This window comes from Coloeus monedula (genome assembly GCF_965178545.1).
Source record: "Coloeus monedula genome assembly, chromosome: Z".
Classification (NCBI taxonomy): domain Eukaryota; kingdom Metazoa; phylum Chordata; class Aves; order Passeriformes; family Corvidae; genus Coloeus; species Coloeus monedula.
In genome coordinates, this window is record NC_138822.1 from 30,954,791 (window position 1) to 30,972,963 (window position 18,173).

The 18,173-nt window shown below is 39.7% G+C and overlaps 1 protein-coding gene across 3 annotated transcripts in view; it reads right to left on the reverse strand.

The window, feature by feature from the left end:
* Window positions 1-18,173, reverse strand: part of LOC309585049 (ras GTPase-activating-like protein IQGAP2) — a gene marked incomplete at both ends in the record, with an annotated part of 123,309 nt that overhangs the window by 36,929 nt on the left and 68,207 nt on the right. The window contains 9 exons of one of the 3 annotated variants that reach the window (XM_082301499.1): window positions 1,532-1,656; window positions 3,975-4,135; window positions 4,675-4,838; window positions 7,276-7,363; window positions 7,893-8,056; window positions 8,607-8,694; window positions 9,326-9,504; window positions 13,788-13,901; window positions 14,252-14,319. In XM_082301499.1, the coding sequence (XP_082157625.1) occupies window positions 1,532-1,656; window positions 3,975-4,135; window positions 4,675-4,838; window positions 7,276-7,363; window positions 7,893-8,056; window positions 8,607-8,694; window positions 9,326-9,504; window positions 13,788-13,901; window positions 14,252-14,319 (1,151 nt within the window). Of the gene's footprint in view, window positions 1-1,531; window positions 1,657-3,974; window positions 4,136-4,674; window positions 4,839-7,275; window positions 7,364-7,892; window positions 8,057-8,606; window positions 8,695-9,322; window positions 9,505-13,787; window positions 13,902-14,251; window positions 14,320-18,173 lie in introns of all 3 variants that reach the window. The other 2 variants (XM_082301498.1, XM_082301500.1) reach the window with 2 other exon arrangements.

An 18,173-nucleotide genomic window follows, 5' to 3' on the forward strand; every position in this document is an offset into this window, starting at 1 on the left:
AGCAATTAACCTTCTTCATTGTAATTTCACTGTTAATAACCAATCTGACAATTTTGACCAGTGGCACTCAGTACTTCAGTCAGGAAGTAACAAGGCCCAGTGTATTTAATAAAACCTTAACTCATTTTCTTCAGACTGGGCCAAGAAGTGTCAAATCAATTTTCTCCTACCCCTGAACAGTACTGAAATGCACTGCTTGTGGTCCCTAAAGCAACCCCAGAAATGCATCAGTCAAGGGTTTCACCATCACCTGTGAGGGATGACATCCCTGCTTCCAATGGACTGTCTCTCAACGGTGTGTGCTGTCTCCAGACCCACCACAACCCACCTGGTGAGGTCACAGATCCAGGTCATCATAAGGCTTGGGGAAGGAGCAATTTTTCCAAGGCGGTCCCAGAGAGGAACCATGCAGTTATGGGACTTGCTTATGAAAACAGAGGCCTCCCTTCTTCCTCTTCTCTCTGCCCATCTGCCCTCTCCAAACATTCCCAGGCAGAGCTCAGTGTCACTGGGACCAAGTGCAGCTATTTTGGTCCTGAAGACTTTCACTGCTACTGCAAGGTCTCTTCCAACTCCTACTAAGTGCAGAGGTTCAGACAAAAAAGTGACTCTGCCAGTCAAACTGTTCAGCACCCCACCTTGCCAGAGGGCACATGGCAGCCACTGGACTAGGTTTAGGAAGCAATAATCCAGCCAGTTTTAGAAATTCTGCAATATAAAACCTCCCTTATCAGTATGAAACAGCAGCATGCATGACACTAATGACAGCACAGGAAGGGCATGAGCAGCCCGTGTCTTACAAAGGCTCTCAAACTGCACTGAGGCAGCTTCTGAAATGGCAGGCAGTCTGAAAGCTGCCTCTCATTTCCTTGCTCCAGCAAATCTGGCATAACTTGATAGCCTCAAATTTCTATATGCAATGGTAGAATTCAGTGCTTTACCTTTTTTGAAGGCCAAATGACCAGCTATCACATTTAATATAACACCACCCTCTTATGGCAATATAGTTACATTCAGCTTCAAAAGTAAACTCTAAATCCATTTACATGAGAACATGTGGGCATAAGAAGCTACTCTCAGACAGGAAATCAACTTACAGAAATCAGATATTTGCATTGTCTAACTTCTTACTAACTCCCTTGTTGAAAACAAGCACTTGGAACAATTTACACAATAAAACACACTTTTCCATGGAACACTGCCTATAGTTTCCTCCCCTATGTCCCAATATGGTCTTTGCTTACAACTGCAAAATCCCCAAAGTGAGACCATCCAGGGCTGGAAGATACTGCCAAGCAGGCAGAACCATGGCATTTTTAACACTGCAGAAGGCAGGCACCCTATGATGTCCTTCAGCCATCTGAAACAAACAGGAATGTTTCAAGGACATTTAAAGATCATGAGGCTTTCAAAATTTTTAAGTGCTCTGCTCTTTTCAAGAGTGTCTGAACAAGGCCACTCAGTTTATAGATTTACATACCAAAGACCCGACCATGACCTCTGCGGGCAATGTGGAGGAAAAATTACTTACTTTCATTTTCTTCTTGAATTTGCATATTAACCATGTCAATGCAGTTCTGGATATCATTCCAGCTTAAATAATCTTGGCCTTGAGATGAAGCCTCTGACTTAATAGACAATAGTGTATCAGCATAACTATAAGAAGATATAAAATACATAAGTGTATTTCATACACAAGATAAAATGCCAAAGAATTAGTCAGATGTATCATCCATCACTTAGTGACTACTATTTTTTCCAATGACTGAATTTCAAAAACTCAGCTCTTGCCAGAAATTATGCAGACATGCAAGCTGCCTGTTCTACACATGCACTTCAGGATCTGAAGAAATGTCCTGTACACTAATTCAGAGAATGTTTCTTGGCTACATGGCATGATGACAATATATACATACAACTTGCTGTATGGTGCAACAGATAAATGTGGGGAAAATTACAGTCAGCTTCTTGCTCTAGGAAATGATTGTTGTCTTCTTGACACTAATTCAAAGACCAGAATTTCAGTCAGTAGTATCAGGTAGTAGCACCTCCTGCTACCTCAATGTGGAAGATAATGAGTCATGGGCAAGGGACTGAAAAAAAAAAAAATTATGCCACTCTTCCCACGGCTCAAGATCCTCCAAGCACAGACTCTAGCCTGTGTCTGCTCTTCCTAGAAGGCTCACAGATCAGGTGAGCTGGAAACCTTCACAGTAGTGCAAATTTATGTGTACATAAGTTAAATAATTTTCATATTCCTGAATCAAGCACAGAACTGCCAAAATATGCCAGATCAAATACGTGTCTTCTGTTTCCATCAGAAGCCTGAGGAATGAATGACTGTTAGAAAAAAAAATAGGAGAGATTCATCATTTCCCAATCTAATTTGTCTTTCCAGCATTTAGTAGCCTGCATTTAAGGGCTTCCGAAGCTGGAGACTGTGTATCACTTTAATAGCTGCAAACAAGGCTACACTCTGTTAATTTACCTACTCTAATTTAAAATCTTATGTATTATTGAGGAATGAGCCGCAGTACATGCTTTGCAAGATGACAGCTTTTTTAAAAAAATTAAACTTTGTATTTGGTAAGGTCCAATCTTTTCTTTATTAAATTCTCAAGAATCCCTAAACAACTAGAGTTATTAGAAGCTAGTAACTGATTCTATTAACCTTCTCCACAACATGCACAGTTTTGGAGGCCTATGACATATTTCCCCTAAATTCTCTCTTCCAGAAAACACATTCCCAACAAGTTCATCTCTTCTGATAGAAAGCCATTGAACAGCATCTCCCTCAATGAAGTTTTTCTAGCTCTATTTCTTCCTGTTTTGTGCAAATCAAAGCTTCCTGTGATATTCTACGTATGGTTGGCAGCACAGGTTAACATAATGGCATAATAAAATTTTATTTAGTTGTTGAGTCCAATTAATTCCTACTCTTTCATCTGTATTGACTGGCAGCTTGATCTAAAGATTGGGTCAGTAACATTACAAGAAATGCAGCACTTGGGACACTTTGGGGCCATTTCTGTGTGTTTATAATGTTGCTTCTCTTGCTCACAAGCACCACAAGCAGCGGCAAAGTAGCAGATTAGTTTTGCACCATCTTATGTCATTCTTCTCTCTCTCTAACCAAAACACTGGCCTCTTATTCCTAATCTGACTGCCTTCCTTCCAGCTTTAAGACACCCAGCAAAGGCCACTCTCAGATTCATATCCCCAGACAACCTAGTGAAGACCTTCAGCTACTGTGGTCTCTTTTGCCTACTAATGCCTTCCAGAAGCATGTGGAGGCTTCCACTGCCTGTGCCAAGACAGGAACTGGTCCACATGCCCATGGTCTCCCTTACACACTGGGGGCGCAGGTCTCTCACAAATGGTTGTGTTGCCTGATGTTTTATTGATATACAAGAGAGCAACTGCAGTAGCAGCACGTGTCTGTGATAAGTCAGGCAGGTGACAAGGCGAGTAGCTGGCAGCCAAATGAAGGCTATAATGTAATGCTGAACACACGTGTATGCCACAGCATTGTATTCACCTTTCTAGCAAGCAAAAAAGGGCTTGGCCAGGGCTTAAGGGATCTCCTGGACCCTGAGGCAGTAAACACTATCACATTCCAAAGATCATCTTTCAGAATTGCAAAGTGGTTAGTGATTAACAGTTTCCAGCTACAATTGTTTCATGTTTTAGTGTCTGCAAAAGTTCTTGTCAGATCTTCATGTTTGCTTTCTGAGGATATTTTCCCTGCACCTCACACATCTACAGCCTTCAAGGCTGTGTTACTGCTTATATTTAGATACAACTAGTTCAGCAATTGTCACATGATCCCTTATTAATTTAAAACAGGCATGTTTATCTTGCAGCTCTTTCAACTTCACAGCCACAACACAGGACAGCCCACCCAGTAAAATGCCTGCGTATTTTTTTCAGAAGTTGCCAAGTCTCATCCAGACAAGACAAAAATGAACCTTTACCGTTGCAAGTTTTCCTCTTCCAGATTATTGAAGCCAATGCATGGGTCTCTGAGATGATTCTTTATCATTAGGATGTCCTTATTTTCCAAGGTCTGGTTTAGCAACACAACTGCTGACAACATTTCTATTGCAATAGACAGTTCATCATGTGCCAGGTAGTTCTGTAGGACAATAATGTACTGCAGTCAGGGAGCTAAATAAGTAGTGTAACAAATTTGAGTTACACACTCTAGATACCATTGAGGAGATGGACTTTATGTAACAAGCCTGGAAAGTTTCCTAGTCACAGGCATGCAAGACTGACAATAGTGGTGGTGAAGCTCACTGGGTTTCTACATCCCATCCAGTCTCTGCCTTTCCTTCTTTTGCCCCACAATCCCATCTCTTCTGGTCTTCCTCATAACAGGGGATTACTTTTCTACACAATATATAAACCAGAGTTAGTCCTCATTCAGAGCATGCAACAATTAAAAAAAGTCAGTTGATTTGTTGCAACACAAGAGCTCAGCCAGATTGAAGTGTGGCAAGAAACAAATTCTGCAATTCAATATTGCCTTTTCAACCAAAACGATCCATGCAATCCCTAATACCATGGCAAGAGAATTATGTCTGATTTTACACAACTATATGCTATGTTTGTGCTCTTTCATGGTCTGACTACACAACATCAACAAGCAGGTTGTAAGCTTTTCGCTCTTACCACAGCATTCTGTTGTTGGAGGTTGAACAGCTCAGTCTGATAGACAGCAGCAGCAAATGAGTGAACAACAGGCAGCTGTGCCTCAGGTTTCATCAGTGCAACCAGTGTTTTACTAGGATCACAGTTACGAATTGCTGTATTGATATTGTCAACCGCTATAAGTTCTAAAGAACAGCAGGGAAAAAAGCTTATTAATTTTAATATGCTGTTTGCTCTTCATGCCATGTAGATGACAACTAGGTTATTACAAAGAATATAATTTGCTGTCATAAGAGAAAAAACCATTTTTGTGAAATTTTTCAAGACATGACTGCTGAATGTTGCAAAAAGAGTGTCTATTCAAAGGTATGCAGCAAATAATTGACTGGAGGAGTTTAAAATTTCTGGGCTTTTAGAAATGAGAGACTGCTTGTTTTACCTTTGACACAAAACAAGTAGCTGACCCCACCCCAGCAAAGAGAAAGATCTAACTCCTCCTGCTTGCAGCAGGTACTGCTGTGTATGTCAGCTCCAGCACCTCAGTCTTGATTCACCCCAAATGCTCCCTTCCTTCTGCACCACATTTCCTCTCTCACCTCCTCCTTTAGCAGGATCTAATTGAGTTAGCTAAAATGGGCTAGTACCTGAGGTACCAACAACATTATTAGTGTCTATTTCAGGAGGCCTGGTAGAAATCAGCCAAATATGTTGGAGGGGTGGGATTTTCTGCCAGAAAATCAGTAGCTGAACTGATGGAAATCCACATGCTATGGTTTCTAGAATTTCCTCTGCATGCCAGCACCTGTTTGTTTGTCTGCCAATGTGGAAGATCAGTCATTACAGGCACTGCCATCTAGAAATGAATTCCTTTGCTACAGCTCAGATTTTAATTTAAACAGACCACAATAGAGGGATATGAGGGTATGAGTGTAACCCCTTTTCAGCACCTGAACAACTTGCCAGTTTTGCTTTTTGCAGAACTGACTTTGTCAGAGGTTTGAAGCCCAGCAGAAAAATGCTGAAAAACACTTCCCACTTGGGCAGCTGCAGAAGCATTACAACATCCCTCAGATTAGTCATTGCCACCATAATTGCACACCTGGAGGAGTCACCTCTGAAGAAACCCAGGCCAGGACACACCCAGGAAGTGTACAAGGCACCACTCTGATCTTGCAGAAAAGGGAAGCAACCTTGAAGATTAGAGCACACGTGGCCGAATGAAGAATAGCAATTATGCAAATGCCTTTTTTCATCAATAAGCCCTACTCCTCTGCCTTATCATATGGCTTTTCTGTGTACTGTTACCCAGGGAACATTTTTACTCACCACTGACTGCCCAAATCTGAGACAAGACTACTTGTACAGATGACACCATCCACAGTTCATGTATGCAGCAATACTCAGAGCTTATCATACAACACAAAGGCTTGGAAAACCTTTTAACCATGCCCAGCTAAAAAAAAACCCTCTTGCCTCTCAATTAATTTTCTCTGAAACATGGTCATACCAGGCCACATTTTTCCTGAAGACTCACTCTATTGGCTTTTCATAAAGTTAGAAACCAGGAAAGGCTCTCACAGCTACAGCATGCATGCTTTTTTAAAAGAAAAGAGCAAAGAGGAAAAGAGTCAAGGTCCACAAATGGACTAGACTACTTCTGCAGCCAATAACCAAGGTACTGACTTCTAGTTTTGAAACCCAGCATGCAAATTGCAAAACATACTTTACATTGCTCACAGTCCTATAACAAAAGCCACTATTTTTTCGTTCTCAAGCCAAACATAAGAGCTGTTACTCTCCAGATTGCTGTTAATGCTTTTCACGCATCACATTTTCTTCTTCCTTTCCTTTATCAAGAGATAACTCTTCCAGAGAAAGTACTCCTCACCATAACCAATCTGAAACAGGCTAAAATTTAAGGTATGAAGTAAAATTTATCTTCTGAGTTAAGCTGACCTCACAACACAGCCTTTAAGGCACATTACAAAAGCAATCAGCCTGGATTTCAAAGCACTGGAAACAGCACCAGAGACAAAGCAGCCATGCCCAGATGCAGCATGAAATGACAGCACATTAACCAAAGGTTAACTTCCTAGTAAAGAAGTTTCCAGTCAAAAGCAGCAACACATGCACTGCAAATTTAGATCCCCCTTTCATTATATTTTTTTTACAAACTATAACTTGTGTCATGTGGCATTCTTAACAGACTAAGAATAGGTTAGATTTAGATATATGTGTCTAAAAGTGTGAATAATTGTTTCTGCAATATGATTGCAAAATATTCTCCTATTTTAATTCTACAAGTATGGCCATTGCTCCTGAGTGAGTATTAATACTGGACTGATAAATATTTGTTCAAGCCATCAAGCCATGCATTGTTTTCAGTTTTAGCCACTGTGTTTGCCAGTGGCTCAAATTAGTTATCTCAAATAGAAGTACATCCAAATGCAGCACAGATTGGTGACTTGGCAATTGTGACACTGAGAAGAAAGATTATGAGAATAAAATGCAATACATATGGTTTCATTTTGAGAAACCTTGTTTATGTGCAAGAAATGGTGGACTCAATTAGCTTAACATAACTAAATGGTGATGGTAAAGAGTATTAGAACAGTTACTCACTAAGCTTGTGAGCCTCAGCTTCTGCATTGGCAACACTAACTTCTTTCTGTATTTCACTTTTGTCGAGCATATTTGGAATGCCTGCTATCTAACAGATCAGAAAAACAAAATTTAATTATGTTTTTGTTTGATGGGAGATAGGGGATAAAGTCCGGTGATGGTACACTGGGATTTGATTGTACTATCACCTGTGCATCAAATACAAGGCTCAGTAAACACAGCATTAATCTTTTCCTGTGATTTTCATCTTAGTTAAAATAATAGATTTTCTCCTTAAAACCCAATTGGCACTTTAACTCGATGTTAATGATGTTAATGTTCAATATTACCTTTATTTGTACTCAAGTTATAACTAATTTTGGAAACAAAGTATTAGGGGCTGCATGTTATATCTTAAATTTTCTTCTTATATCTTAGTTAGTAAATACTCACAAGGATATCATGCTCTTTAGAGCAAATGCAGCTCTTTGGTGTTGATTAGTTCATCAATTATTCTCAAATCTTTATAAAACTTTTCATAAATGATGCTGAAAGTCAGAGTAAAGATAATTTCTCTCTGGATTAAAACCAGCTAAAAATGTGCAAACTGACACGTAGTACCTGTTCCATTCAATTACCTGCATTTTCTGTTCTTTAGAATCACACAATTGCAATAGGTACCATGCGGAATTTTGTGGCAGAACTTCAAGTAGGCTCAGAGCAGGACGGTTCAAACCTGCCATCAGTGCCCCTTCATCTTGCCGGTCAATAGCCTCATTCACTTGGACTAAAGCTATGTGAACTGAAATGAAAACAATGCCTATAAACAGCAAATAAGGCTTTCATGGGGAAAAAAAGTCCATTGCTGTCAGCATCTCACTTTCTGTAAAAGCCAGCTAGGGTGGCAATCTTTACTTAGTGGAGAATTACCTCTTTCATGTCCAGTCCTACAAAGGGAGTCTCTGGCTCTGTGTGAGCCTGTGTGGAAGCAGTTCAACCACATCTAAGTGGAAGCTTATGAATGAATTTTGGGCCTGTACAGAAGAGGGGGTCAAAATTTACAGTATTCTGCACACAAAAAGAATGTAAGGAAACAGAGCAGGCAATAAATGATTTCATTCTGAACCTTACAGCAAAAACCACAAACAGACATTAGCCCCCTCTGCCAAAGATTAGTAGAGAAGGAATAGCATGAAAAAAACAATTGTAGACAGATATTAGCTACTTGTGCATATTTTACAAGTTTCCATAGAAATATTTTGTTTGTTCAGGTGGACTCAAGTTGTGTTCAGCTGGAATCTGGAAGATCACGTGTTGTGTGCATACTTCCACAAGGATCCAGAATAGCTTACTGTTTATTTTATTGATATTGCCTTGAATCTCAGCTTGTGTCAGCAACTCCTCGTAGACATCTCTCTCTTCATCAGAAATTGTGCCATTCTAAGAAAACAAAATTGTTGCTAGTTCACACAAAACAGTTTGCAGAGAGAAAACCTATTAGCCGAAGTCATTAAAAGTGCATCAGCTGAAGCATTTACTGAATGTATTTGTAAAGCAATTTGTTGACTAAGTGAACTGAAGAAATTAGCACTTTGTCGTAACTGGCTGAGCAGTTTACTGCTTCCTGTAAAATAATAATGTAAATATAGTATAGCATTTTAAACTATGGAGACCATTCGCTCTCATGTAAATAATTTCATATTAAACATCTGTGACAGAGGTTATACTCAAAAAAGGGTATTATTCTGTTTACAACTTTTTAAGCAGTAAATTTGTTTTTTCTAAAGCAATTAATGGAGGAAAACTAGCCTTCTTTAGTATTTAGTCTTCTGGTATTTTTAGCCTTTGGGCAAAGTTAAGCTGCATCATACTCATAGTACTCATATTCTTATAAAATTGGCTTTTAGCTCATTGCATTACCATTATTTCTCTTCATTATCTTAAAAGTGGGGGTTTCTTCCTAATTGTACTAATTTTAAAAATTAGGTTAATTTTTGAAACAATAATACTACAGCATAAGAAGAAACATGAAGGAACACATGTACTAGGAGTACAAATAAAACACCACTACCTTGAGTCTTGCATTTGATTCTTTCTTCCTTTTAGCGTCAAAGAGCTCATTCTGATAGTCCTGTGCCAGCTCCTCATCCACATTGAGCAACATTGCATTTGGGTTCCTCAGAGTCACAATGGTTTGCTCAGCTATTCCCTTCTCAACAGCTTCGTTGATTGCTATTACAGCTGCATGCACTAAAATTGAAAGCATAGTCCTAAATATCAGGAAGCAAAAAAGTCAAAGCTGTCACTGTTTCTTCTGATTTATTTGAAAGGTGTGTTTGTGTTCAACAATTTACAGATTAGAACATTCCACTCCATGTTTTCTCTAGACTGTAGAACTTTGTGTTTACTTAAAGGTGGCAAATCACTGTCTGCTCCACGTTCACCCTTCACCCAAACTGGGGTGTGCTGGTTTCAGCTGGGGTAGAGTTAATTTTCATCTCAGTGGCTGGTATGGGGGTGTGTTTTGGATTTGTGCTGAACTCAGGGTTGATAATACAGAGATGTTTTTGCTGTTGCTGAGCAGGGCTTGCACAGAGCCGAGGCTGTTTCTGCTTTTGGTACTGCCACACTGGGGAGGCGACTGGGGGTGCTTAGGAGACTGGGAGGAGACACAGCCAGGACAGGTGACCCCAACTGACCAAAGGGATATTCCAGACCCTGTGGCACCATGCTCAGTGTATAATGGGGGGGATGAAGGAGGAAGGGGGGAACATTTGGAGCTATGGGGTTTTGTCTTCCCAAGTCACCATCATATGTGATGGGGCCCTGCTCTCCTGGAATGGCTGTACACCTTCCTGCTCATGGGAAGCAGTGAATGAATTCCTTGGTTTGCTTTGCTTGTGTGCACAGCCTTTGCTTTCCCTATTAAACTGTCTTCTTCTCAACCCATGAGTTCTCCAGCTTTTACTCTTCTGATATTCCCCCACCAGCAAGACCTGAGAAAGTGTGTGAGAAGCTGTATGGGGTTTGGCTGCTGGCTGGGGCTAAACCGTAACATGGTTAATACTGTACTGACAGACAATAAAATATGGGTTACATTTTATCACTCAAGTCCTATTTTATTTAGAAGGTAATTACATGTAGGAATTGAAAGTATTTTTTTACCTTCAAGCTGCATGTTTGTGTCCATATAAAAGTACTGTCTAAATGGAGTATACCTGAGAGATGCTACACAAGAATAAGGAAATTGAAGATCCAATAAACTTGTCCTCTGGAAAAACACATTTAAGATCCCCCCCACACCCCAGGCAGGATGCAGCCCTGCACATCACATTTAAGCCTCTCTGAGATGGTTCTTTGCACATCAAAATCTCCACAAACCACCAGGCACATGAGAGACACTGATGTAATGGTCCCTCCTCCTCCTGTCACCTGCCACGAGACAGCAAAACAGCAGACTTCAAATGGAGGCAAAAAACACCCAGCAGGCTTTTGAGGGTTCTCAAAATATTACTACACAGGAAAAAGGGAAAAAAGTGTCATAGGACTCACTACAGCCATTGATCAGCTTAAGTGTTAAGCCTTTCCTTTGAGAAAACAAGAAAACTTCAGCTACTAAACAAATGCTTGACTCCAAAAACTTCAGAGTCAGACAAGCTCATGTTTTTTCACACAGTAAATTTGCATTAGTGTACAAATTCAAAACCAATTACAGCTGAATTAAGTTTAGAGTAGTGGCTCACACACGCCTCCCAGTTACTCCCTGCACACATTTGGTCCTAAGATCACTCTAGTGCAAGTGAAGGACTTACACTAGAGCTGCACTTTATCTGTACCTTCAAGCCACAAAGAGACCCCAATGGCTGTCTGGTGGCACATTAATCTCGAATATTTTACAGGCTTTGCTATATAAAATGTAATTCCTGATAAATATGTATCTAGATCATATCCCAAAGGAGGAACATTGCAGTTCCCCATTTATCATCACAGCAGCTTGCCTAGGATTTACTTTCATGCCACCAAGGAGATGTGTGAAGGCAAAACACAATGACCATCTTTCCTTAGTCTGTCAATAACCTTTCTCTACATGGCCCTGCGTGGTTCTGACAAAGTGGAGAAAAGCATGCAGTAAAAAGCTGTTATTTAGGTTAAGTTTAACTGACGGTCTAAATATCAGAGTCTGAAAGACTTCAGTTTCACTCAAGTTTATGAAAGAAAGCAAAGATGCCTCAGATTTGTGGTTTTAGAAAAACAAAGGAGTGTACAAATTTAGGGAAGTCAGACAAAAGAACATATGACTGAAAACTCAATGGGGCAAATGAAGGATGAAGTGAAGCTATACATCCTCAGAGATGGCAGCTACTGGGACTTGCATAGCTGTTGGCGGATAATCCATTGCTTAGCACTAAGTTCATGCCAGAAAATTGTTCTAAAATTGTTTCACTCGAGCTCAGCTCAGCACAATATCAGCGGGGTAGTACAAACAGCTAGCATAATGGAGGATTTTCAGGGGTTTGTTTGTCACTAAACTTTGTGAAAAGACAAAGTTCACATTGAACATTAAGAAAAGGTTTTTCATTGAGAGGGTGGTAAGTCACTGGAACAGGCTTCCCATGGAAATGGGTCACAGCATCAAACCTGAGAGAGTTTAAGGAGCATCTGGACAATGCTCCTAGCTCTGTGGTTTAGATTTAGGTAATCCTGTGAGGATCAGGAACTTGGACTCAACTGTCCATACGGGTCCCTTCCAGCTTGAGACATTCTGTGGTTCTGTGTACATCCATATCCACTCCAAGGGACTAAGAAATCTGTACTTAGGCACATACATGCTCCAAACATCCTCACAGAACACACAGGAAGGATATTATCTCTTCCACAGTTGTGTAAGAAGCTTCACTAACCTAAGTGAAGCTAGCAAAAAGCAGACAAAAGAGAGGTTCAAGATAGGAGAGAATTGAACGGATATTGGTAGATGTCAACCCACCTACCAAAAGAAACAGCCTGATCGGACTTGAAAGAGCAGGCTGGAGGCACAGAATAAGAGAGAGGTTTCCTTGAAGAATGAGCTCTCTGTAAAAGCACTTAAGCTTATTCTTTCCATGCTGATTTATACAATTGCTGGAGCTGAGTAGGAGTCATCAGCAGTTGTTTCACTTTCATATCTCCTTTTGCATACTCCACTTAGGAAGGATGGTAGACACCTTCCTCTGGTAGGATCTCCATTATCCAACCTCCCTAGTGTGTGAGGGTTCCTATAGCAGATGTTTCCTGTTGTGGGGCAGAGCAAGGGACAGAACCAGCATAAGGAAACCCTGCTTTTCTAAGACTGAAAACACTTCAGGAATTAAAGGAAGCCCTACACACTATAATAAGGCTTTCAGTGAAGGATGTTTCAGCCCTTTCATCTTCAGCAGAGGAAGCTCCCTGAAAAAATGCTTCGTAGTCACTAAATATCTAAAAATCTGCTAAAAAACTCCTGCCACTTCAAAAGGCAGCATTTTAAGAGCTAGCTTTGGTGAAGCATGCACATATTAAGCAGGCTTCAAAATAGACAACACAGATAATGTGAATCAACATCAGTGTGTTGTGGGCTCTGAAACTTTCAGCACACTAAATACCATAATGAATCAGCTTGCCACTTTGCAAGATTGAATGAAGCAGCAATGGAACATACTAAAGCCAGCCCTTCTGTTCTTCAGTTTACTCTGCTGAAAAGAATGGGATCTTGAACAAAATTACTGGAGCTCAAGTGTTGATTTAAGTGGGCACACTTGATTTCACATCATTTAAACGCAGGCAATTTTTTTGTAATATATCACTTCATTTCTTAAAAAAAAAAAGTGATATAGAGAAAACCACCCAGACTTACAGATGAATAGGCATGGGCAGCAGAAAAAGTATTTAATTCTGTTTTTGAATGGAAGGTGTTCAAGACAGGTTCAAAAGAACCATAACTGTCCAGCAGGACCTACCCCCCAGCAGGGTTCTACCATGCTGTGGGTCACATGCCAGTGGTCAGACAGATTGAAAGCTACCCATGGAGGCAAGTTCCATATACATAACACCATATGTGAGAGAGTTGTCTGTCTGGAACAATGACTTGTCCTCACACCAACCTGTTTGGGTGTTTTAGGAAAACTGCAAAAGGCAAAAAATAAAAAGAGAAGACACAGAAAATACACATCCATGTTCCCATGGCCATCTACATTGTACCCACATGGTGCAGAGGCACGCACAGAGCCCAATTCATTATTCTAGAGGAGCACTAGCTAACAAAACATTAAACCCATTCAAAATACTGTAAGTAATCTTTGCTTCTGGTAGCACTTCCTATGGTTCAATGGGGATACTAAAAAACTCAGACTGCAAATTTTGAAGAGGCCTTCTAACAATGAAGCAATGTGATAGTGAAAACTTGCTTGCTTTTCTTTCTAGTTATTAAGAGGTGGCAAACAAAGTGAATTAGAACACAGAAAATATTTTGTTAGCATCCTGTCAAAGCACTCGGTAGAGAGCACAAGAGTCACACTTACAAGCAGCTTCGTCCACTGATAACTCACTGGCCAGAATCCCACCAATTTTGCTAAAAGATGGCATCTGTATACCATATTTCTCTAGCTCCTTTCGCATGTTGCTGATTTCTTCCTCTGTTCAGACAAAAAAATAAAAGGAAACATTATCAGAACAAAAGCACTATGAACAACCAGACCTACAAAAACGTTTCTGAAAGTGCTTGTGCCCAGGGCTTCTGAGCAGTTTTCCTCCCCATTTTGAAAGACTCTAAGATATGACAAGTATTCCATGCAAACTCGCTCCCTCCTGTCCCTTGGAGACTGACAATCATTAAAAATAGCAGCCTCCCACCTGTTTAATTTGTAACAGTGTTTGCAACAATGTTTTCAGAGGAGAGAGCCATAATAGAATATATGCACAATGTTAGCAGATTTACAGGGTAAAAAAAACTATCTAACATATGATTATATGAGCATTTTTTTACCTGTGAAGTCTACTTTTCCCAGGAGGTCCTGGATCTGTGGAGCTAATCCTAGTTTGAAGAGATATAAACTGCAAAGGAGAAAATTAGGCTTTAAAGTTCCGTATGTGATTCAGTGGTTTGCTTTCTGTACAAGAGAAAAGCACTTTTATGAAGCTTTGTCCTTTAACCCTTGACTTACAAGAGCCAGTACAGAATAAATTGACACTAAAATTTTCTTTGTTCTGTATTTTTAAGTCTTATAGAAAAAGAAGCATCTCTAAGAGAGAGTCACTGTCAGTGTATCTCAGGTCACAGGGGATTTATAAACAAGTAGAAAACCTTAGTGAAAGATAGGTAAAGAAATGCAAAAGATAGTATTGGGGTAAAATTGAGATCTGAAAGCATTTTAGCACAGCTTATATCTTTGGATCTATGTTCTGTTTTGACTTGCATTAATTACATCCCTGTAATTACTAGCTGAAGACACATAAATCACTGAAACCCTTCTTACTAAGTGTAGAGGAACAAGACCCTGTAAGTCCATCCAACACCATCTCAAAATTATTTGTGTCATTAGCTATTTTGTTCTTGGAAAACAAAGAAAGTTGATTCAATGTACTCTCCAAGAGCTAATATTTTTATTTCAATATAGCATGAAAAATATCTTCACCCATTCCTAGAGCTCTGGGGTGCTATCTGAAAGAAAACAGCTGAATACATATATATTTTATCAGTAGCTTCCAAACACAAGGCATGTGTTTATCTACAAAAGACTGATGTTTCTATAATTTAGCAGTGAAATTCAATAAACGAGTTAAGCAAGAAAGAATCAAAAAAGATAGATTTTAAAATCAATACTTAAACAACACATTCCTCCAAAAGGATTGTTTTCCACCTATTTTCAAACTTACTTCACCCCAACATCATTCATTGCAATTGTGCTTTGGGGTTTAGGGTTTTTGTTTCCAGAGAGGCATATTTCCCTTTTGTGTTTTGTTGTAGAGAGGTTTTTTGCTAATAGCAAATAATAGGATGAGATTTCAAAGCACATATTTGTAGCTGGTGTATTTATTTAGGAGCATGTGGAATCAGCATTTATCTTCCACGCTGCCACAGCTACTCCTCTGTCCTGTCCCCATCTGGATGAACACAACAAAGGATATCAGGTAGATCAACGCTCCTTTGCAGCCTCTCAAAATCATTGCTGATGCCATTCTTAGCTTTCAAATCTGTCCAAAATGCAAATTAGCTACTTCAGGGGAAAAACAGCACATAGACTTTACATGACTATAGTAATGAACCAGGTTCCTCTGTTACCCTGGTCTGCCTTCCAGCCTTTTCTGGGTAGAAAGAGATTTTGCTCCAAGTTTGAGACAGGGACACAATCCTGTCTGAAATGCTGGGTGTCATACAAAAAGCTATGGAAATCAGCAGCATCTCTATGCTGACTCTTTTTTGGGTCATCACAATAAAAAGATACAAGAAGAAAGAGTGCCATGAACATTAAATAGTATTTTTTTTGCTGTTCAGCACTTCCAGAAGGATGTTGAACCATGTGTGATATTTCCTATGCTCCTTTGTTTGGTAAACTTATTAACCACCAGATGGTGCTGAAAATGTTCTTCTAGTCTTGCAGGGAACACAAAGACACTTCTACTCTGAGTTAACATATAATTTCACTTGAAACAGCTTGCTTAATGCTTTTATTGTGTAACTTGAACCTCAGAAAACACACAAAGTCAAAAGCAGGGGCCTCATGGTTAAGAAAACTGAATATGGAGGCATCAGGAGCAAAGGAAAAACAAAGGAGAAAGAGCAGTTCCTAGGTGAAACTCCTTTCAATACAAAGCATCACCCATACAGAACTGCATTTCATATCAGGCAGATGTTCCCACGACTTGTTTTATGCTTAGCTCATGTATAACATGCTGTGAAAAACAGATTTGAAAATAGCATGTTTTTTTCTTTCAAGGCATGCTTGTTATTCTGCTGCTTCCTAGGAAAACAATGTTTTGAAGCTGTCCAGCTTCTAGAGGGATAGTTTGTCTAAGATGTAGCAGTGATCTTCTTGCAAGATCACTGATCAAAATTTGAAAACTAAATTTTTCAGGGAAAAAACATCTCCAAGCACTGCTATTTATGAAGAAGAATCACTGTTAACATCTTAATTTAAATGAAGCTGTTTTTAACCTCACTTAGTGCAGGAACAAATCCAAGTCTGCTTTCACAAGAAAAACGGTGCAAGAAATGAAACCTATGCCTTTGTATTTTTCAAGTTGGAACCAGAAGCTCCAATTCTGGTTCTACCACTAATTTGTTCCTGGCCTTGGTCCCAGTCAATACTTTAAGTATTGATGTTTCAGTAAGAGAAAAGCAAGAGGTAATTACATTCAACAGGAGTATAATAAGAAATAGTTTGCTAAGTCACTCCTTCCTGGCCAGAGCTGTGTTGTATTTGACAGCACAAGTCATTCCAAATGATTTAAGTGCAATGGTCTTAACCTCAGACTTGAATCAGGACATAACCTAAAACTATATTTAAATAATCATGCTTAGAGTAACCATCTATCCTCAGGCCTCCTAGCAGCAGCAGATCAGCAAAATAATAAACAGCCAATGACTTTCCCTGAAAAATGTTACTATTTTCAGATGTCAAATATATGTTTCAGATACAGCTCAGCATTCTTCTGGTGCCAACCCACCTGGGAACACGGCTGGCCAAGCAAAGTGACCTGTCCTCAATTCTATTCTTTGCCAGACAGTTTTCAATGTAGCCTGAGTGCCATTCAGTACTGAGATTGGAGTTTGATTTGAAAAACTCCAGTGAAGGACTTATAGCAAGCATTTTAGGAAAAGGTACAGAAGTAAATAAAGCTCAGTCATTGTTTCTTCTATTCTTACCTCCTGCACAGGATGCAGGCACAGGAGCCTACAACCTCATGGGAAAGCATCATAAATAAAAGCATTCCAGGCCTAGTCCCTTTCAGTGTGGCATGACACGTATGATATAAAGTTCACTTCTAAAATAATAGAACTAAAAAAGCCCCACCATACTAAGTACAGAAGTACAGAGTTAGAGCTTTGTGTTGATATGCATCAAGAAAAAGTAATTTAAACAGGACAAACTTGGAAGGAAAAACTGAGACAACACAGACTAATTCTGGTGATGGCATAAATCCTGGGGCATGTCAATAGAGAAAAGAAAATTTCTACCATAGCTCAATCCATTGTAAACCTCAGTTCAGGATGAGAGTTATTGCCATTGAAATCATAAGGCAGATATTATGAAGGCATTTGATGGGATTGTTGTTTATGTAGCATTCAAATTCACAGTTAATACGTCCTATGTACATGAGGGGCAAATACTAGAAAAATTAAATGTGTTCTTCCACCTTCTGCAAAATGTTTGAGCTGGCCCATAACACAGCTGGGGGGGCACACAGCCCACTGAGTCAGCCTGACCTGGTTAGGGTTATAGCCCCATGGATCCTCTTTACAGGCAAGAGCCACACTCAAATAGTCCTGGAGTCACTTCCCAGGTAACATTACACCAAGTATAATAGTTTCAAGGGGCAGCTCCCGTCAAAGACGGCAAAAATATACTGAACTGTCAACTGAACACCTGGCATATAAAGCAAATACAGTGAACTTTAGTGGTAAGTCCTGTTTACTGGGAGTGACTGCACATCCCAGAGTGCAAGAGTGGTCACAATTTCAAGGATTAGCCCTAAAAAAAGGTTTAATAAAGCATGTATTGAAGAGTTTCTGTCTGTTAGCCCTGGAGCAGCTGATGTACTTTTGAACACCATTAAAAACAGAAGAAAGTTTGGGGTGTAAGTTAATTATGTTCTCTGAAAGATTAGTGCCAAAAAATATTTAAAGGGAAAGGTCTCTGTGTGCAGGAAATGAACTAGAAGAGCCACAGGAGAGTGGAGCTGTCTGC